Here is a 23366-nt window from a genome sequence, read left to right as displayed (position 1 = left end):
AGAAGGTTGTTAAGTGTGTTTCATTCCACGCAATGATCATGACCCTCAGCCATGAGGAATGAACACGACTATGAAGAAATATGAATTCGAACGCATAATAGTGTATTTTTCAGAAACCAGTTTCCAAGTGTGTTCAGAGTCGGAGGATAGCGACAGTATATCAAAATCAACGCTCAAAAGTGTGCCAAGAAGTAAGTGAAAATCGAATTAAGTGAATATATAATTTATATATATCTTTTATTTTCCTATAATTTCATAAATGTTTCATAAATACAATAATACATATCATTTTCAGACTTTTGTTACATTGTCATTGTCAACAGGTACATTATATATAATACAGATAAATAAGAATTAAACAAGAAGAGTTACTAATAATAATATAGTCATAATATTTATACAAAAAAAAACAGATTTTCTTGAGTTTATAAAAACAAGAAGTGTATACGCATCTATTATTTTTATATAGGTAAGTACAAGTCAAGGAAATCTATTCACATCAAAACATTTTCAACAACAACTTTTGTATGTGTTAGTCTATTGTTTCAAAACAATAAAGCTGTATTTTTTATTTATTTGAAATTTAGAAATATGAGCACAACTATTCGGTTTAATATTTTCTTTTTTCCAGAAGTATGCAGAACTCCTCACCATAGGTAACTAGACAAGGAACTTCTGTCTTTTTGAAGCATTTTGTAATTACTTCAGGTTCTAACAAAATAAATTAGTTACCATTTCTTACAAGTGTAACTTACAAGAATAACAAAATAAATTAAACACAAACAATAATCCAGTATTTATGAAACATTGCTTTACATTTAATTAAATTCGGTTTATATACCTATGAGGTAGGTAGCTTCTTTGCAGATATGTAATTCGATTATTATATTATAAATGAAAAATAATATTACACTACCTTCATCAGTAGTGTATATTTTTGTTACATACAAAAACAAGGCTGTTAAACAATTTTGTTGAATAATCTCAAACATTTCAAACGAGTATTCATTTCGAAGAAGTATTATTAGGTATTTTGATGCCCCATAATTTTAATTAATTTAAGAGATTTGTAAATCATGAGAGTATTAAGGAAAGTAGGACCTGTTCTGATTAAGATTTAATATTTTTTGTTATTCAAAAACAAAACTATGCGGTAGAGTCATAGTAACAGAACAACAAACAAAAATCTGTCTGTCTATATGTCTGTTTGTCTGCTTGTACACGCTATTCTTCGGAACTACTGGACGGATTTGAATGAAACTTTTTTGTTATATATCATCTCACATCTCATCCTCATCACAGGATATATTCAAGTTAATTTTTTTTTAGAAACTCATACATACTTAATTCATACATGTTTCATTAATTCTTAACTATAACTATGACTTATAAAAATAATAAAAAAAAAACATTTATTCAAAATAAAAAGCTCGCAGTGAGACTTTGGTGTACTTACTCTTACTAACATTAATTAATAATTTTAAAAGAAAACAATCTCTAAACGAAAACAAACATTTACAAGTATTGCATCGTAGTGAGTGAGTGATCCTCTAAGAAAACATATTCACAGCCTTTTATGTGGTCTAAACAATTATTTCTTCCCTCCGTACTAGTGAGTACTGTAACAACTGTACAAACAAACAGTATGGAAACTTATGACTGAATTTAGTTTTACAACCCTTTTTATTAAATTGTGTCGGTTAGGAAGTTTTGCCTTTCATGCGACGAATATGTTTCAGTCGTATGAACATCTTCTGTATAGGTATCGTTACGCTTTATCTGTACAGTTAAATCTCTAACTTTACAGATAAAGCGTACCAAGAGCAAAAAAATATATTTTATACAAATAAATAATTACTTAAATGCGAAATGAGAATTAACAAAGCAATAATGTTTTTTTTTTGTTTTTTTTTGTTAAGAATACCAATTCTTAAATTACAAATTTATTTCATGCTATTCAAAATGTTTATATAGATACTGAAGTGACAAAAGATATCACAAGAAGAAAAATAGAGCCACTTCGTCGTAACCCTAAATTTTTATGGTCATTTCTAGTTTTATTACGAGTCATATCAATGATTTTGTTAATCCAATCTAGATGATACATAACACTTGTATACAACCCGGGTACGCCTTGCGATCCACAAATACTATGTCCACCTTTGGTGACGCCCCAAATTTCGAATCTTTCACCCATTCTCACCAAAGGACCACCAGAGTCGCCACTACAAGTATCAAAATCTGTTACTCCACCAGCGCAAATAAAATCTTTTGCTAAGTATCTATAGATTTTCCAACAATTAGGGTAGTATGGTACAGGAATGTTCTTCTTCACCTCAGAAAAGTTGACGTCGTATGGCGTCGCTCCGAAACCAGAAGCGTAGAATAAAGTCTGATCATCTAAGATTCCGCTGGGTAAACAAACTGGCCGGATGAAATCTGAAACAGTGTTAATTCCTGATCATTCTCTCTCTACTACCTTGGACTAAACTCAATCTGTGTGACTTGTCCCTATACAATCGTATACATATAATCGTCTTACACATAAAAGTAATAATAATACAATAACATGTACTGTGCAGTATTAGAGGTTCGTCTTCAATGAGCTTCCTTTACTCGAGAGTTTCATACGTTTCTGATAGAAATTACAATAATTATAAATTTGTAATACAAAAGGTACTCAAGCTCCGTAGTCGGGGAAGTATGTGCCGGAAACTTCTAGGGGGGGGCGGATCCTACAACTCGTTGATCAGAGATGTTGCCGGCTCCTCCATGACAGATGGCGATAGTGGTGTCATAAACACACATCAGTAAAGTTTCCACAATTGTTGGTGAATAGGGCTCAATGGTAAATAACTTCAGGCAGTTTTATCTAGCAGTTTAGTTTTATATTTTAGATTACAATCGTCGTTAAGCCTAAATAATTACCTGTATAAGGCGCCTCAACTTCCAACACAAGAATGGCCAGATCATTTCCTGACAACTTCCTGTCCTTACGGAAGCCAGGGTGCACGAAGATCTTCTGGATGACCATGCGCACCGGAGGGTCTGCGCAGATGTTGCCATCGCAGTCAGGGTCCGAAGACATGTTGTATTCTCCCAGCCGAGGTAGCATTCTGAAAATATCAAAATCGAGAAAATAGACTTTACAAGGCACATTTTCACATCATATTTTAATCAATATACTTAATATTTTTCAAAAAGGGACAAACTACTGGCATTTCGGAAACGACCACTGCAGAGATGAATTGCCAAAAGAAACTAATTAAAACAGTGTTGGTCCCTAATGTGAGGTGTCGACTGATTTATGAGGACCACTGTGTATACTCTCGTGGATGTCGTACGAGGTGACTAAAGAACACATAGCCATGGCTTCTGACAGGCAACAATAGCTTACTAAAGGCAACAAAGACAGAGAGTTCGCTTAAACTAACACTAGTATTATTGGTGTACTGAGATACAAGCTCTGCTTAGTTCAGACAACGGTAATCTTGAATTGATCCTAAATTATATTCCAAACCTTGTCACTTGTTATAATATAAACAGTGTCAGTTAGTGTGCCTATGTTTTCCAACCACTGGTGTTTGTTTTTATTCAAATGTAATTTCTAGTCCGATCAAACGCTATTTTTATTAAAGATTGCTATTTGAATAGCAAACATTGAAGTGGTTTTTCATTTTTCGTTATCGATTGAGGTTGTGGCGTGCATATATCTAGATGACTGCTGCACCGTCCGCTCGTCGCCTTCTTTGCCCATCGACGCTATCGCTGTGCTTAAGCTACCTTACATCTTTACCGCCGTCCATTTAGATGAAATAGTGTGTGGTGTTCCTATTGTTGTTTAATTGTGAAAGAAGATTGTAGTTATATTGTTGGAACTCCGTGAGTTTGGTTTGGACTACTCGCCTCTTAGTTCTACAAAGTAAAGCTTTATCCTCATGAGCGTCAGGTACTATGATCCCTAATTCTGCTTAAATCATATTTCATAAGCAGCTTTACATAATTATAAGGCAGGTAAAGATAGTTACCGGGGTTTATTCCCAAAACTGCCCAAATCATTACCGTCAAGATAATTTTATAAGTACCATGAAGGTATAATCTTTCTTTCTTAGGTATACCTACCTATTACTTTTGTCCAGGTTTTATATTCATTACACTGGCCACTAATAAAAGAATAAATCAAAATGTATTCTAGGTTTAAATATTTTCTCATATTGACAGATAAGATTGCCGCCGATGGTCTTTAATATGTAAAATTAAGATTTGTCATTTTGGAAGTTCAATATAATTATTTTCATTACCACTACACGCTAGTTTTAATTTATTATAGACCAACTATTTAAACATTTGGTCCTCGCGAGTCGGATATTTATGCTAGCAACGGTTGGTTCAAAAGTGTAGTGGTACACTATTGTACGCTTGATATTGGGACAACAAATTGATGTTGTCGTGCGTCGGACCGCTTATATTGATGGATAGCAAAGGAAAGTTTGGTCAAGAAGAGGATTGAGCGATACAGTGTGAGGTATATACGGCGGCCGGGAGTTCGATTCCCGGAGGAGGAACAAACATCTCGGATTTACATACGTCTTAACTGTTTGGATTAGCGATTGGAAGTGACTGAGATTGCAGTAACCTTGGCCTGCATTAGTGAGTGATATACAAGCAAGTGAGAAATTGTAAGTACATTTGTTTATCTACATTTCGGAAGTCCCAAGTGGTGATGAAGAGTTGTTTGTGTAGTGTCAGATTTGAATAGAGCAGCTCATATCGGATTTGTGTGGACACGTCGGACTTTCGTAGATTTTAAATGAGGTTTCACTTATGTTTACTTATATATTTTGTTATGTACTGTACATTTATTAATTTAGTTTTATAGTGCGTTGTGTATATATTGTGTAACTAGGTACTGTTATTGCGAATTCATTTAGTTGTTTGGTTTAATTTGTACATATTTCTTAATAAGCATGGATTCCTTACTGGCTCTTCAAGTTGATATTAAGCAGAAAATCTGCAGAGGTCAGACTAGTTATAATAAGATACCTAAGGAACGTATTACCGTGTCTTACATAGAAATTATGTTAGAACAGTTAGAAAAGCAGCGGGAATTATTCAACAGCACACATACTAAATTGATAACCACAGTAAGTGAGGCAATACTACACAGTTCGGATTATTATAATCAAAGTATGTATGAAGAGGTTGAGGATTTGTATATATTGTATAAAACGGATTTAAAAGAGTTGCTGTTTAGATTTAATAAAAATATTGATTCATTAGCCAATCTAGTGAGCACTAACAACCAAACCAATAGTGAGTGTACGGTCAAGCTTAAGTTGCCTAAATTTAAAATACCTACCTTCTCAGGAAAGTATACTGAATGGCAGACGTTCCGTGATTTATTTCTAGGCCTTGCGCATAACAACTCATCTTTGGATGATGCACAGAAGTTCTTTTACCTTAAAGGCCATTTATCGGGAGAAGCGGAACAACTGTTACGAAACATTCAAATAACTTCGGATAATTACCTAACCAGTTGGAATAAGCTTGAGCGTATGTATAATAATAAGAAGTATATGGTAAATGCAATTTTGAATAGGTTATTTAGTCAAAAGGTTTCAAATTCTGAATCGGCTAGTGGTATCAAGGAGTTGATAAGCACGACTTTAGACTGTTTAGAGTCTATTAAAAACCTGGATATTGATGTCTCATCCTGGGACATTTTAATAGTACACTTAATAAGTGCTAAATTAGACTTGAAGACTCGGAAAGCGTGGGAACTTAAGGTTTCGTCTGACTGTACAGACGAATTTCCTACTTTAGTGCAGTTTTCGGAGTTTTTAACGAGCAGCTTCCGAGGATTGGAAAATGTAGAGGATAACCCCAGGCTGTCCAGTGATGACAGAGGTGTAAGACGTATGACGTCTTTTCATATAAGAGAGTGTAAAAAGTCGTGTGAATATTGTACAGAGCCCCATATATTAAGTTATTGTATAAAATATCGCAAACTGTCTAACGACTCACGTCGTAGCTTTGCGAAGGAAAAGGGCTTGTGTTTTATATGTTTAGGATTAAATCATACAGCTAGGTTTTGTAAATGTATATTTAAATGTAAATTTTGTAGGGGACGACACCACACATTACTTCACCCTTGCAGTATTTCTGTGTCTCATTGTAAGGTCCAGGGGAAGGGTGTGTCGTCATCTATTGATACAGTCCACAAAGAAGTAGAGGCTGAAGAGGTATCTTCACATCGTCTTTCTCATGTAGCTGTGATGCACTCCACTTTAGAGAATCGATCGCTTGCCGCTAGACCATCTGTAAAAAGGAGACCTTAATCAGAAAAGCCTTTTTATAATAAATGTAATTACCAACTAGGCACCCAATATGTCAGGGGTAGGCCCGTGACTAATTTACCTTGTCAGGTTACTGGTCAAGGCTGTAAGTTAGATAAATTTTGTAAAGGACCTCAACATAGTGTTAAATTTTATAAATCTAGTGATAAATGTAGGAAGGTTTATGAAATTGGTATGAATAAACCTAAATGTAAAACTACTTACCATCATCCCTCGCAGCTTCAGGTCTGCTGTCCCATGCATAGAGTTGGAATATGAAAAGTATAGGCACTTTTAGATAGGTATGTAATGTTGATGTCGGTATTATTATGATTGTTTAAAAATAATACTTATTTTAAGAAACATTTAATAAATTTTAGTAAATATAAGGATTGTTACTTACCCGTGTCATCGGAGGTTTCATAAAGTGTTATCAGTTTAAAATTTATTGTAATGCTTATAAGGGTATTGTCTCCCAGGATATTTCATTTTATAGGCATCTATAATTTAGGTACAGTTTTAATATTGCACTAAGTAAGTACTTTCATTTATTTTATTGTCCTTAATTGGTGGCTTTTGAATATTACGGACACTATATATTATTATAATTAGTTGTGGCACGTTTTTAAAGGTTTTTGAGTTTTCATTTATGATGTCAACATGATTCCACTTTCAAGGACATGAAAGCATCTGCCATGCATCTCTATCCATATTTTGGCATGGCGGGCGGTATTTTGGTGAAGGACATTATGCAATTATGTCCTTGGCGGGCGGTATGTCCAGGTTTTATATTCAGTACACTGGCCACTAATAAAAGAATAAATCAAAATGTATTCTAGGTTTAAATATTTTCTCATATTGACAGATAAGATTGCCGCCGATGGTTTTTAATATGTAAAATTAAGATTTGTCATTTTGGAAGTTCAATATAATTATTTTCATTACCACTACACGCTAGTTTTAATTTATTATAGACCAACTATTTAAACAACTTTTTTATAAAGAAAGAAAGAAAAACTTTATTCGGCAAAAAATTTACATAGTTAGGCATACAGTTTTGTTACTGTTGCAAAAGACTAAAGGATTATTTACCTTCATGTGATATACCTACACAATTATACCGTCAAATTCTATCACACGCATTCCATTCAAATGTTCTTGTTTATTACTCAGTTCTATTTTAACATTCTCCCACGACAGCACGATACGGGTTAAAGTACAACAATTCGCAATACTTTCAGCTCAGCCATTCCCGTAAAACGCATAATGTTGGCATCATGACGTGTGGTGGTGTGATAGCTTCGTCAGATCTCCCGATCGCGACTCAAATGTTTTATTTGTGTACAATGGAGATAGCAGAGACGGCCGGTCCGTCTAGACATTGATAGTGAATGTGCTACCACCATGATACTATTATAATCATGTTGATGGCAGTCAGTAGAAATATTACGTCATATACTTACATATTATTTATTCGCCAACCATTATCATACATATATAATAAAAAAGTGAGTGGGCTATGTTTGATCGCCTAAAACTCAAAAACTACTGGATGTAATTTGATGCGGTTTTCTCAGTTATATAGCATAGCTGATGATTTAACTTCAAAATCTTGTATAGGTTTCATCGCGATATATTGCTTAGAACCAGAGATATTGACAGGTTATGAGCAGACGCACGAATTAAACGTGGGCGAAGGCGCGGGCAAATGCTAGTTAAAAATATATACATATTTTCATTTTATTATTTCCCATATAAACCAGGCGTTTAATACATTTTCAATGAAAGAAACACTGTTTAAATCACAGAGATTTGTCTACAGTGCCAATAACAGCGTCAGTTTGCAAAAATTTTTATAAAAAATAAAAGAAAAACCTTTTTTAACAAAATAAATAATAAAATTTCATTTATTTCATTAACTGAAAGTGTACAAAGATACATATTGTAAGGACTCTCTATTAAGCAAAAAATATGCTTGTGTCAGAGAGTCCTACTCTTTCATAGCATACATTTGGAAGTTACACTAATCACTGCGTTATACAAATCAAAATTTAAGTACTTATCGATTAATATAATATATATAACAAATAACTAAATATAAATAAAATAAATAAGTATAAATAACCTTATTGTATATGTATTAATATATTATATATCTATATGTATATATAAATATATATATGTATAAAACTTAAAAATAAATAAATTGTATGTGTACTTAATATATTTAAAATGTATTGATATAGTTAATTAATGAATGCTTCTGTTTGGCTATAGTCAAGAGTTTTTAGCCAGTTGGAAATTCTTTTTTTGACTTCTCGAGCCCTTAAAGGATATATTTCTAGTAAGTCATTAGTTTTATTATAAAGCTTTGCTGATTGAGCAGTAAATTGTCTCGCGGCAAATTTCGTTTTCGTGTAAATACATTTAGCTACTTTATCTTTTCTCCTTCTATGTGTTCTGCATGGTTTGTATGGTATATTTTTATGCATTCTTAGCAAAACTTGTAAAATGTAAAGTTGTCTAACCGTTAAAAGTTCACATTGAGAATACAATTCTTTTGTGGGAAATCTGAAGGGTTTAAAGTGCATTACTTTAAGTAAACAGCGCTGACTTCTTTCTACTTCAATAAATTTTGTTTTATTTGCTCCTCCCCATGTTGTTATGCAATATAAAATGACTGATTGAACTAAAGCAGTGTAAACTTGATTAATTAATTTTTTATTTGCAACATGTCTTAACATCTTGAAAATCCAGATCAATTTTCTGACTCTCGTATTTATATTTTCGATTTGAGAATGCCAAGACAGACGCTAATCAATTGAAATACCTAGATATTTTGTATTACTTACTTTATTTATTTTAGGACAGTTACAAGGCAAATCATTAGAATCGCAATTATGTAATTTGAGTTCAATATTATTTTTGAGGCTGGATTTTTTAGTTTTTGCAAAACATATATAATTTGTTTTTGATATATTGAGGGTCAGCAAGTGAGAATATAACCAATTAGATACTCTAGATAGACCAGTTTCCGCAAGTTTAAACACAGCATTCTACGAGTTACCCGTAAACACTAATGCAGTGTCGTCTGCGTAGGAAAAAATCTGCCCACCTTTAAGTTCCAGGTTTGTAAGCTCATTGATATATATGAGGAACAAAGTTGGCCCCAATACACTCCCTTGCGGAACGCCGTAATTAATATCTAAATCTTGACTTATGTAGTTCCCTATCCTTACCCTTTGTCGCCGATCTGACAAGTAGCTTTTAAATAATTCTAGGGAGGTGCCTCTAATGCCAATGTCTTCTAGTTTTTGAACTAAAGTGGGAATAGAGACAATGTCAAAGGCCTTTTTTATATCCAAGAATACAGTCAAACACTTGTTGCCCTTATCCAATTCATCTACAATGAGTGATGTTAAAGCTACGAGTAGTATGGCATCTTCAGTGGATTTTCCTTGACGGAAACCAAATTGTGACTTCGATAGAATAATAATTTAATAATAATATATATAAATTTGTTGAAGAAGCCAAGTTAGCCGGGCATTCAAAAGTTTTTCTATAATTTTTGAAATTATAGGTAAGATGGATATTGGCCTGTAGTTGTTGACATCGTCTCTACTACCACCCTCGTGAATTGGTATTACCACTGAGAGTTTTAAGTTAGAAAAACTCCTTGCTGAAAGCAAAGGTTCGCCAAATGGGTAATTATAGGCACAACTAGTTCATGAGCAATCCTTATAAAAGTGGTTGTAATGTTATCCCAACCGGGAGTACTGTTTACTTTTAGATCCATTAGTACATTTCTAACTTCTTGTTCATCTGTTTCCAGTAGAACAAAAGACGATTTTGGGATGTTAGGCACTGTTTGTTTTTGAGGGTCTTCAGAAAAAGATTCGGCAAGATTCTTTCCCACTGAAACAAAATAGTGGTTTACTGAGTTCACAGATTCCTCGGAAGTTCTTTCACTCTTAAGTAATTCAGTATTTTACGAATTAATTGATTTTAGATTTATAATGGATTTAATATTATCCCAGAGTAATTTAGAATTTTTTAAAGATTGTGCCAATTGCTTACTTTCGTATTTACGTTTCAGTTTTTTTATTAAATTGTTACAAAAGTTACGATACCGTTTATAGGTTATTCTCAATATATCATTATCCGGATTCCGTCGAAGCTTGTTTTGCATTTTATTCCTGTTCTTTATACAGCGTAAAATACCAGAGTAATCCATGGTTTGATGTTTCTTTTTGTTCTTGGAAGATATAAAGTAGTTTTTGACTCACTGAGAGATTCATTTAAAAGGTTAATAAGTTTTTCTGTGACTATATTAGGATCATTGCAATGTAACAAACTTTGGAGATGTTTATTGTATAAGTTAACAATAGCCTTATTATAATCAACTCTATCAACGTATTTGTGACTATTATTCGTGATTTTAACAGAGGATAAACTTAGAAATATAGCTTAATGATCTGTAACTGTGGTGTTTAAAATTGCGATTTTTGCTGCTTGATTTACTTGAGAAATTTTGAGCATGTAGTGATCTAAACAAGTTTCAGATCTTGTTGGAAATGTATGTCCAGACATTATTCCATACGAAGCTAGCATATCTAAATAATAATTCCTATTGCTAGTTTCATTTAAAGGTTCTATATTTTTAGGTATAAGATTAATATTTAAATCTCCCGTTATTATAATAGTTTCATTCGATTTTATAGTTTTTAAGTAATTATCTAAGGAGTTAATAATATTTTTTGCGTTGGAGTTAAATGGACATCGATATATGGCTAGCAAAATATTAGAATTTACGTTTATCTGAAGACAAGACGCTTGATTTATTCTAACTTCATTAACAACAGCCTCAAGGCTGTTTTTAATATAAACCACCACTCCGTCATTTTTATTTAAATGATAGGTAGTAGTATATTATGTAGGTGTTACCTAAAGTTGGCATATGTCATTCATGTATAAAGTGTGCAGGAGTGGGGGCTTGCGTGGGGGCGCGTTGTCGTGCGGCTGTAGCTTTTGTGATTGGTTCGGTAGTCGAGTCGGATGTTTCCGGGACAATTGGGTTACAGAAAAGTAGGATGTCATCCATGTATAAAGTGTGGAGGAGTGGCCCGGCCTGCGGCTTCCAAGTGGTTTGGCCTTTGGCCTCGCCACGCATCTCGGCCTGCGGCCTCGCAGGCAACCAGGGCATTGGAAAAAAAAAACTCTTCCAGTTTCAGGGTACAATCGTCACCCCCTACAATATCGTCCATGACAGCGATCACCTGCGAGCCCGTTTTCCCCCTCAAAATAGCGACCAAAGTTTGTATGAAAAAAAAATTCCAAATCCGAAAAAAAATCCACCACCCCTGACAGCCCCCTTTTGTACACATTCAATAATTATAACACTGTAAATGAAACACAGATCAACAAGGTTTACCAGCAAATGAGTTGTATTTTTAAATACCTAATATTTGATAAGTGCCCATGAACCTTAAACATTTCGTGGTTGGGTTAGTTCGACTTTACGAAGAAATACAGGTTGAAACATGGTTAGGTTGCACGGATATGTTTCTGAACACTACACGTCATTCTCTACTCTACTTGTTATAAAATCTGGATTTTCATTAAAAAACCCGTGGATTGTTAAGTTTAAAGCATATAGTATGCTTGAAATGGATCTCAGAGATAACCAAAGAAATTTATATAAAAATGATTTGTATCTTCCCATTGTAAATAATGAAGTGTATAAAAAAGTGCCTATATTTCTGGAATAAATGTACTAACCATTTACCTGTAAATATCAAATGTATCCATTCTGTTTCCAAAATCCGACAAAATCAAAATCAAATCATTTATTCAGAAATTAGGCCTTCACAGGCACTTTTTCACATCATATCCTAAATTAAATGATGTTTACCAAAGCTATAAATTACCAACACTGTTTGAATGAGTTTCTTTCGGCATTTCTCCTCAGCAGTGGTCTTTCCTGAATGCTAGTAGTTTATAGCTTTGGTAAACATCATTTAATTTAGGATATGATGTGAAAAAGTGCAATCCATTTGAATATATATATATATTTATATATATATATGTTTATTTAAATAAACATAATTATTTACATGGAACATATTGAAATTGAAAATATGTACAATTCTTTCGATTTTGCCTCACGATTATTTTTCAAAACTTAGCCAAGGCACATGTGAACATAAATTTCTGTAATGAACATAAATATAGTCTGTTATTACCCCGTTAACAGCGACCTGAACATTGGTTAGTTGTTATTATTATTTCGACGACCTCGGTGGCACAGTGGTTATTCAAACTATTCAAACTGAAGCTTAAGGCTTGGTTATTAGACCATGTGTTTTATAATTTGGATGAATACTATGAGTATAATACTCGTACCTTACGAGAATAAATTGGTATGTATTCCATAAATAATTATATCGTGTGCAAAGACAAAGTACTTATAAGTTGTTCAAACAGTTTAATTTGTAAGTACTGCACGTATCCATATATAGAAATATAGTGTGTTATATGTGTACATAACGCTAATATTGCATGCCTGAAAGGGTAAACTGTTGAAACTAATGTATTGTATGTGCCACACCTTGTACTGCAATAAAGATATTTGAGTTTGAGTTTGAGTTTGAATTACTAAATAATGTAAGTATGCCTAGGTTAATCAGATTCAATAATGGATAAGGAAGCGGTTGTGGACCAGCAGTTAGGACTGAACCAAATGTTTTTTACTAATCTGACTCGTGTAGGTATAGTAATTTTCTTACACCACCAGTTGCTTTCAAAGAAGGAAAATCTCGTAAGGAGACTGGTTCACTATATTTAGTTTTCTTGGATGTATGCGACTGCATGTCACTCGATAGAGGTAAATGGTCGTAAAAGTCATATCAGCTGCCTTTAGGCGACATGAATAAAATCTGACATCAAGAAAAGAAGACAAATTAATTATTTAGTGACGGAAATCATGCCGAATATGTCAGGATAGTCACGTGTTGCCCTGACGATATGCGTCCATGTTTTAGCAGTTACCTACTTTCCATTATGCGTCACATCATAATGAAGAATTCGCCACATTTGTAAGGTTAGAATCTAATTTTATACACAATCACAGACAATCAAATGGTGAAATTAACCGGTTATTACCGTCATATGAACTGATAACACCTATTTAAAATAAATTGTAGGAATTAAATAAAGTTGAACTAAAAATTTTACATACAAAATTGTTCAGCATTTTACGTCAAAAATGTGACATCCACGAAGAATCTAGACCCCTCATTATTGTCATTTCTTTAATGGTCAAGCTGTATGTAATGTTAGCTAAGCCACATTGATGAGATAGTAACATATAACTGGCACGGACATGTGGTTCCGCCCTCAAATAGGACCTCTTCATATCCCACCGTGCATGTCGTACAATCTAAAGGACACATGGCTGACAGCCGACGCAACAACTGTATTCCCAAGAAGGGTTGAAGTCAGGCAGGTGGCAGGTAAAATCACAGCAGAATCTTCAAAACTTTAGGGTTAACTTTTAACTCTGATCGCTTTCAGCGACGTCACAGCCCCCAATGCAACCAAGGACATACGAGCATGAGAGAGAAAATAAAGATGTCTGCACGCTAGACAGTCCAAGTAGAGGTAGCCCGGAGGAGATTGCATTGCTCTAGCGATACGGCCGCCTATGTTACATAGTTCTAGATGACTTGTTCAAATTGTATTCTTGTATGTTCTTTTGGTGATATAAAGTGTTTTTACTTACATTATAATCATTATAATTATTATGTAGTATAAAAGTTCTCTTATATCTCTCTATCTTTAAAACTACGAAACAGATTTTGATGCGGGTTTTTTAATAGATTTGATTTTAGTGATTCAAGAGGAAGGTGTATTTGTATATAATATGCAAGTTGCACCCGTGCAAACCCCCCGGTGCAAATTGCATGTTGTTATTATCAAAGAAATACACTTACATGATGGGAAACATGCCCAAAACGACGCAGTTCGCCGTCGTGATAATGTGTCGGCTGTCAACAAGGGCGCCTCCACACCGGATGCCGCCGCTGTGGCGCCTGTAGTGGTACTCCAGAACTACCAGCCAAGGGTGCTGGTGAATAGCGTGGTCGCTGGCCACCACCCCGCAAGGCTTGTCTGGAATAAGTTAGTACTGATATAATTTCAAACTGAATACACGGCGAATATACGCTTTCAAACTAAACAGAAATTTTGTAAATGGGTCCACAATTTACGGAGACATAGTTGAACACACATATAAAAAGTATATATACGAACATAACCTCCTCCTTTTTGGAATACGGCTAAAATTTTAGGTAGGTACTTACCACTTTGCAAATCTACCGCAGTGGCACACACAAAAAACAATATTAAAAAAATAAAACTTTCATAATGTCTCATGTTTGCATCACATTTCACAATACTTTTCCACTCCATCATTCACAAGAAATAATATTTATTTGAAAGAAAGCTAACTCAAAATTAGTTACTTAGTAAAAATTAAATATAAGGTAAAGTTTAAAACTTTAGTAATCACAATAAAACTTTATCACAATAATGAATGAATAATGAACAACGACTCGTGCGACACGACTGCCTCTGAGGTAGATTCGATGTCAAATAAAATCAAGGTTGTGTTCTGGAGATCGAAATGTCTCAAGTTCACATCGCATCCTTCGATCTACTCTGCCGCAAGAGTTTGCATATCAGTCGTTTATATAAACGCATTAGTAATTAGGTTTCGCTTCCGGTGCACCATTTGCTTCCGGTGAAGGAACGCACGGATTTTCATGCAGTTTTTGCCAATAGACTGTGAGATTCCTGATAAAGGTTTAGGTATAATTTGTAATGTGTTTACCCGAGCGAAGCCGCTGGGGCGTGTAAAAGAAAAAGAAATAAATGATACGATAAACTTAAATTTAATACATAATGAAGAGTAATTAATATTTTATAAAATATTAATAGGTAACTATGATGTACTTAATTAGTTAGACTAACATATAAATTGAAGGCACTGTTGTTATTGTCCCAAAAAACTGTAATAACAACTAAAAAGAAATACCGTTTGATTTGACATGATAACGTAATCATGTGGAGCCTAAATTTAGCCCGTCTCGGCTTCGCTCGGGTAAAACATGCTTAATAAATTACACACTAATTAAGCCTTCCTCAGGAATTACACCATCTATTGGTGACAACCGCGTGAAAATCCGTGTAGTATATTTGAGTTAATCGTAAACAGACAGACAGACAGACGTACACAGCAGAGAGCTATGTTTTATATATATAAAAATAAGGATGTAAATATTTATCTATTCGTCCGTTCGGTCGTTTTATTTATTATTCGGCATTTTCCACATTTCCCGCTTGTCTTTGTTAGTTGTTTAATGAATGACGTAATTTTTTGTACTTTACTTTTACTAATAGGATATCGAATGAATCCTGTATTGGGAAACAAACGAACATGTTTTGTAACATCAACTATCTGAATTACAAAATTAAGATCCGTATTTTATATTGCAAGGCGTGTGTATTTAAGTATTAATAATATATATTATTAAAACTGTCCAAAGCAAACCTCTCAAATGACCGGACAATATGCCATGAATTCCAAAAGGAGAAACAAAATTAATAATAATTTATTCTTAAATTTATTAATTTTATAGAAGCGGTGGTGATCCAGTGATTAACCACTTATGACCGTGATAGGTCCCAGGTTAATAACCTTTTTTTGCCTCGTGCCACATGATTTTGTATATTGGTATACAAACTGACTATACGAGACCTGGGATTCAGATTTAGATTGGTCTACTTGGTTAAGAAGCGGTGGTGGTGTAATGGTTAAGACTCCCGCCTGTGGATCGAAAGGTCCCAGGTTAGAATCCTACTCGTGCCACATGAGTTTGTATATACCAATCTGACTCATGTATACTAGTTTTCATCGTCCACCACGTGCTTCCGGTGAAGGAAAACATCGTGAGGAAACCTGCACACTGGTTGATTCTTATTAACCTGTGTGTTAAATGGAGAAGGCAATGGCAAACCACTCCATTAATAATGCCAAGAAAGTTGTTGTGTGTGTTTCATTCCACGTAATAACCACGACCCTCAGCCATGAGGAATAATACGACTATGAAGGACCTGCTGCTAGTTTAATTTACTAGCGTGTATCGGTACGAAGTCGTGAATGTCATGTCGCAGATGCCTTTAGATTACTTGAATATCTGACACCAGTATTAGCAATAACATATTCGATAAGAAAGAAGGTTCATTATAAAACTAGGTCACACGTAATGACGGCGACGTGTGGTGAGCCCGCGGACCTTCCGGCACACGACTCACGGGCAGAATTCTTTCATAAACTTCTAACTTAAGCTTGTATACCTACTTTTGAACGGAAGATGTTAAAGAAAATTGGGTTTTTATATAAGAAAATCAGATTTTTTAAAATAACATCTAATTTTTAATGAACTTTCTAACTGCCGACATAGATAAAAAATGCATTGGTAATTTAAAAATATTTCTGCAGTAGGGTTTAATCACGTGTCAACATCGCACGTGTATAGATAGGTGTTATGTGATGCAATTTATTCTCGAAGGTTTAGGCTCGCTAATAAACCATATAATATAACACATACTAAGAATATATTACAACATTTCGTTGTAGGTACTAAGCCACAAGCTTGGAACATACCATCACCAACATACTACAAGAGGACGCGACCAACCAATCCAACTCACCGCCATACCGTTGCCACACACTCCCACCGCAAGATAATACTTACATAATCATGAATGAAACACAATTTGCAGAAAAACTCAAGTGACGTTGATCGCCGATTTCTGCCGTTATGAGTCATCTCATTCTTATCTGTGTATCTTCAAGCTCACGTACCGTTTATGAGTGCAAAATCTTTAATTAATGAGTATTATATATCGCTACAGCTTTTGTTCCAAATCTAAATGCTTTGGAAAATTCAAATTACAAACATTTAATTTGGTTTGTATAAATATGACTCATGTAGTTTTCTTAATAAGTAATAAACACATATTTAGGTATTTTAAAACCTGTTGATCATTTCGAGTATGCATCGCCGATTGTGCCAGTGTTGAAGTGTGATGAGTCAGTTAGATTGTGCGCCGATTACTCAGTAAGTTTTAATAAAAATTTACTTATAGAACAATATCCGCTTCCCACTATTACTGAATTATTTTCTAAACTTTACGGAGGTCATCAATTTTCGAAATTAGATCTGTCAATGGCTTATTACCAATTTATCTTAGATGAGCAATCGCAGGAGCTAACTTGCATCAATACACACCGTGGCTTGTATAAATATACTCGACTGATTTTCGATCTAGCCATCGCGCCGGCTATTTTTCAGCGGGCCATGTAAGGGCTCCTAGCTGGCATGGATGGTGTCCTCTGCCTGCTAGATGACATTTTAATTACTGGGAAGAACAGGATAGAACATAAAGAGAGATTTCATGCAGTACTGAAACGCATGGAGGAGACAAGCTTGACTTTACAGCAACAGAAATGCGATTTTTTTTAAGGACGAAGTTAGCTATCTAGGCTATATCGATACAAAATACGGTCTAAAAAATCACCAGAGAAAATAAAGCTATGGTTGAGGCTACGACTCCTCAAAGCGTAAATCAGCTACAATCTTTCTTAGGGCTAGTTAACTACTACAGGAATTTCGTTCCAAACGCATCTAGTATACTTAGTCCATTGTATGACTTGTTGAGAAAGGGTCGTAAATGGAACTGGACTTCGGTTCATGAAAAATCTTTTAATGAAATGAAAGAGATACTTGCTTCAGAACAGGTTTTAACTCACTTTGATCCTAACGCTAAGATTATTTTAACAGTAGATGCATCACCAAATGGGTTAGGTGCAATTAAATCCCAAGTAAGTCCAGATGGCGTCGAGAGACCGGTGTCGTTTGCCTCTCGCACGCTTAATTCTGCAGCGAAAAGATATGCACAGATTCAAAAAGAAGCTACAGCAGCTGCAATGATTTATGGGGTACGTCAGTTCCACATTTGTACGGTAGGATCAGAAGCCTATTTGATCATAAGGAATCTATTTTCGGCCCCTATAAGGGAATACCGGAGGTATCGGCTAATAGGCTACAACGATACGCACTGTTCCTTAGCGGGTATAATTATGTAATTGAATACATTCGCAGTGGTGATAACAGCGCGTACTATTTGTCCCGAGCGTGCGCTTGCACCGAACAGGACAATGATTTGAAATGCGACCGGGCCACTTATGTTTGTTTCGTTACAGACGGCACTATGGCAGTCAACTACGAGAGCATACCGATAAAGATGTAGTTTTGACCCGAGTGCCACAATTTATACGAGAGGGTTGGCCCCCAAAAATTCATGATAACCAATTGCGACCATTTTATACAAAGATAAAATAAAGGCTGCAATTGTCTATTGAAAACGGTTGCATAATGAGAGGTCACAAGGTGGTTATTCCGGAAAGCTTGCAACAAACTATACTTAACGAGTTACATTCTTCTCACTTCGGCATAGTTAAAACTAAAGCCGAAGCTCGGTCGAGGTGTTGGTTTCCCGGTATTGACCAGAAAATAGAAAATATGATCGCGTCATGCGAGGTTGGTTTACAATTGCGTCCTACCCCGCCCAGCGCCAGCTGGGAGGTTCCGCCGTGCAGTTTCAATAGGATTCACACTGATTTCTTAGGGCCAATTAAAAAATTAGTTTATCTAATATTGGTAGATGCATACTCGAAATGGGTCGAAGTTTATATTATGAATACGGGCTCATCATACGAGCTTTGGAATTCCTCAAACTATAGTGAGCGATAATGGCACAGCATTTTGTTCATACGAATTTGAACGTTTTTGCATGAGTAACGGGATTTCTCATGTGACGTCACCGGTGACCACCCGGCTAGCAACGGCCAAGCTGAGAGTTTTGTGAAAATTGTAAAAAGAGGCATAAAGTCTTGTTTGTTGTCATGCGACACTGTTAGAGAGGTAAGATTAAAGTTATTGAAATACCTCATGGACTTTCGTAACTCCGTACACACCGCGACTGGTCTCTCTCCGGCTCAAGCGGTATTCGGTCATAAACTGAGGTCAAGGTTAGACCTAATAAACCCTACGTCTTAATGATACCAATAATAAACAGTGTACGTGAATTGATACTCAAGATATAGAAAAGACCATGTTTGAAAAAAAAATATTTTGTTTTTTATAAAAAGTTTATAAATAAAAAAAAAACTATTCTTAGTGTAAAGGAATAATTATGAAAAGGTTAGGAAAAGTTTTATATCAAGTTAAAGATTGTAATAGTTCTCAAATTTTGAATCGACATAGAAATCAGTTGTTTTTATATAAAGGGATTAACAATAATATGAATAATACTCAACGGGCAGATATTTATATCGTCTAGATATAGATTTGTTACTAGAGAATCATCCATCAAGCACACTGCCACCGCCGTCGTCATCCGGCCTGCGACAGATTCTACACTCCCACTTACGTCGGCCTCCACGGCTGAACAGGCTGGTGAGGGTCCACAGGATGACCAGCTTTTTGACGTCAATCATAGAGGGAGGAGAAATGATATAATCATATACGAAACCAGTACCCCACCTTTGGCCGAAGATATCACCTGCACCGACCACCAGTTGACTGATGTGCACGCGGATAATGTTTCATCGGACGATGAATATCAAGAAGCGACTGCTGATGAGAACCATTAGCCCATGAGTAGTTTGATTAAGATTAATCCCAAATCATAAAGTAATTAAGAGTACGTTGTCTATTTTTATAGTATTTGTATACTACAGGGAGGAATAGATAAGTATGGGTGCGTGGCCGCGTCCACCACTCCTTATGGTTATTACAAATATATCAGTGTGCTACTAGCAGCCTTGTGTTTCACTCGTCTACCCCGTAAGCATATCTATCACTTCCGAGGTTGAGAGAAAACGTCGTGACGAAACCTCTTAGGTTGACAGTGAAAAGTTCACTAGTATGCAGTTCCATGTATATTTAAGTAAGGCAAGTAGTCACTTGCCACTAGATTTCATAGCCATAAAAGTCATGTCCGATACCTTTAGGCGATTTGAATAATAAATTGACACCAGTGTTAACAATAACACACTCGATAAAGAATAGCTTTCGTTACGTTACGCAAGTTGAAATATACATACAGGGAGTGACATTACGTGGGTGGATCTCGCCATCAATATGAACATTTTCCCCCAAGAGACCATGCCTGGGAAATCAGTAAATAGTTTCATTTTTTTGCAGATTTGTATAATTTATCATGTCATTTCATCTCAAAGAAATTTTGAAGAATTCCCTATCAAAACTAACGCTAAAAGTGGTAAACGTTGTGTCTTTCGATCCCTATCTCTACTCCCGTATAGGTACTATAGGGGTGAAAGTGTATCTATCCTTATTCTTAATTAAACTACAAAAAAGAAGATTTACCTAATTTTTCTATTCAAATTTTATCAGAACGTGTAAAGAGCGCTGATGAGTCAGTTATTTTAATTTTGTTGTGTAGGGTTCTTTCTTTTACCCTCCTGGGGGCCTGGGGTCCTGGGGGCCTCCTGTCTCTTTTACCCATATAAATTAATATTTAATATGTCCATTAAACTTATATATATATTAACTTAAGTTTATTTAATACCAGTATGTAAGGGTGTTTGTTTGTCTGTTTTGTCATATAGCAATTTCATATAGCAATTTCTATCGCTTGGGTTTTGCTTTCATTTATGATTAAAGTGAAAATAAATAGATATGGTCTGTGCTCTTCTTTATGGAATAAATAGTGCGCGAGTTTAATAGCAATGCTGTTCCGCACTAGTGCTACCCAATAACCACAGGTTTCTGTTTAGCAAGTTTTTATTGTTTACAAGGAATGGCCCGCGTTTACGCACTAGTCACACTCACGGGTTCTTTATGACATAAACTCGGCAGAATGAGTCTTTATGATGCCAAGATATTCTAGGGGGCACTTCTGCACTTTTTTATTCTCGCGCTTCCACCGCAACGCAGCGCAGCGTGCTCCGTCGGGCGTGAACCCGGGAAATATATTTGTGTATTATTGTTGGATGCGTAGGATCTCTGTGCTAGTTTTATTTTATTATTATTGTAGAAAATTTTAAGAGTCTATGGAATTTTAGTTAGGTCTACGTAAGCCTATTTAAAGCGTAATTTTGGCGATGTTTCTGATAAGTTTGAGTTGCCAAAATTTGCCGATAGATGGCAGGATTTTGTTTACGCCTGATTTTACTAACTTTTGTTTTCTAACTGCGTAATACACACGAAATTTCCTACCTTGACTTAGGAAAAATTTTGTTACTCAAAAAGTACAAATTGGAATGACTTCAAATTTGGTATAAGCATACAATAGTAAATTGGCTTTCCATTTACCTCTGTCATTTTCTAAGAGTCCTTAAAACTTCAGCTGTGGAGGGCTCTGAAATCGCTGGCGTTGGGGTCTGCAGCGGTTTTTGGACCACTACTCCTGAACGCCTAGTCCTAGGTCGGTGGTCTGGGTCTCTTCTGGTTTGTCTTCCCGGGGCGATCCCGATGGTGTTGTATGTGTAGGCAAACTCCTCCTGGTTTGTCTAAAAATCAGCGAAAATCGCTTATTGGTCAGTTCTTATTTTTGTTCCTGTGGATTTTCACTCCAGGGGTCCGAGTGGGGTCCCGTTCGACGGCTGCCAGCGAGACGCATCCAAATGTGGGAGGGTCACCGCGATAAATAAGGCGGCGCATGCGTGCAAAGTTTTGAGATGGGGCACTTTGTTATTTTTTTCCACTTTTTTCACTTTTATTTCACTATTTTTCCACTTACAACTGAAATAATTACAATTATATGACACGAACTCAAACACTACTTTAACCATGGGCGTATAAATAAGACGGACGGAGTACGACCTAAACTAACGTTGAAGCATAGTAATGGCGGCTGACCTTCTTTGTGTGCGTGCCAGAAATTTTGCCTTAATGCAGATTTTTCCCCCATGCTAGCTTTTTATATTTATTTATTTCATCTGTGTATGCTATGAATATACTAAATACTAGCTGTACTCGCAACTTTGTTCGCGTGGAAGATAATATATGGACACTTGTTTTTCCTGCATAAATCCTAATCCTGCATCGTGAATAAAAAGTAGCCTACCTGTTGACTTCCTCTATCTTTCAATGAAATTCTCATCAAAATCGTTTCTGAACAGACAAACAGAAATTTTAAAAGTATTCATTGTTATTTTACCATCATCCTGGCTACGTCCGTGATATAAAGTGTATGGGGATTGAATAAATAAACCACAACACAGTTCTCTTCAAATCAAATCAAAAATAGAACTAATATAGCAAATTTTTAGACAATTCATGAAATTAAAACGAAAGATATGACTGTTAGGCGGCTGACCTTCTTTGTGTGCGTGCCAGAAATTTTGCCTTAATGCAGATATAGATATTTGACTTAATAATTACCTCTGAAGGCGAAAATCTTTCAATTGTATTTATTTACTATGTACTTGTTATTTGTTCCTGTGTCATTCTGTAAAACAAGCCATTTACTGGTAAATAATTTTAAATTGTAATTTAATAGTCGGATACAAATAGAGCTAAACATTTTTAGAATTTGTTGTTGTGTTGTAGTCTACTTTTTGAATGCTAGGTATGCTTTTTATAATTTTAATGGATTAACGCAACGTCATACCAATTCCCCTACTTTTGGGACATTTTAAATTTCTAATAATGGGAACACCGGTCCATATGTCATTGACATTTATTATTTTCTATACGTCCATGTCTTTGACCGACATCGGAATTTTTTAGCCCGGAGCTGTCTATTTTCGTTTCGTGGCGTTCTTCGCGGCCCAGGGGGTGCGGGGGGGGGAGGCAACTTCTCTTCTACTTCTACCTTCCTTGGGCTATACTCAATCTGTGTGATTTGTCCGTATAAAAATGTCTAGTAATATGTAGA

General features: G+C 35.3%; 1 protein-coding gene and 1 pseudogene across 2 annotated transcripts; one reads left to right on the top strand and one right to left on the bottom strand.

The window, feature by feature from the left end:
• Positions 1–616: 616 nt before the first annotated feature.
• Positions 617–22357, bottom strand: LOC128680829 (phenoloxidase-activating enzyme 1-like). Of its 2 annotated transcripts, XM_053764270.2 has the most exons (4): positions 21800–22349; positions 14327–14504; positions 2929–3116; positions 617–2439 (listed from the first exon to the last, which is right to left on the bottom strand). In XM_053764270.2, the coding sequence occupies exons 2-4, from the start codon at positions 14338–14340 to the stop codon at positions 1967–1969; spliced, it is 675 nt and encodes a 224-aa protein (XP_053620245.1). In that variant the 5' UTR covers positions 14341–14504; positions 21800–22349; the 3' UTR covers positions 617–1966. The 2 variants fall into 2 exon arrangements, with proteins under 2 accessions (XP_053620245.1, XP_053620246.1); XM_053764271.2 differs by lacking the exon at positions 14327–14504 and having other exon boundaries at positions 21800–22357.
• LOC135309964 (uncharacterized protein K02A2.6-like) lies at positions 16661–20115 on the top strand (annotated as a pseudogene).
• Positions 22358–23366: the final 1009 nt, after the last annotated feature.

This window comes from Plodia interpunctella, chromosome 25 (genome assembly GCF_027563975.2).
Source record: "Plodia interpunctella isolate USDA-ARS_2022_Savannah chromosome 25, ilPloInte3.2, whole genome shotgun sequence".
NCBI classification, from domain to species: domain Eukaryota; kingdom Metazoa; phylum Arthropoda; class Insecta; order Lepidoptera; family Pyralidae; genus Plodia; species Plodia interpunctella.
The sequence above is the reverse complement of the archived record's forward strand: the minus strand, read 5'-3'. Positions and strand labels throughout refer to the sequence as shown.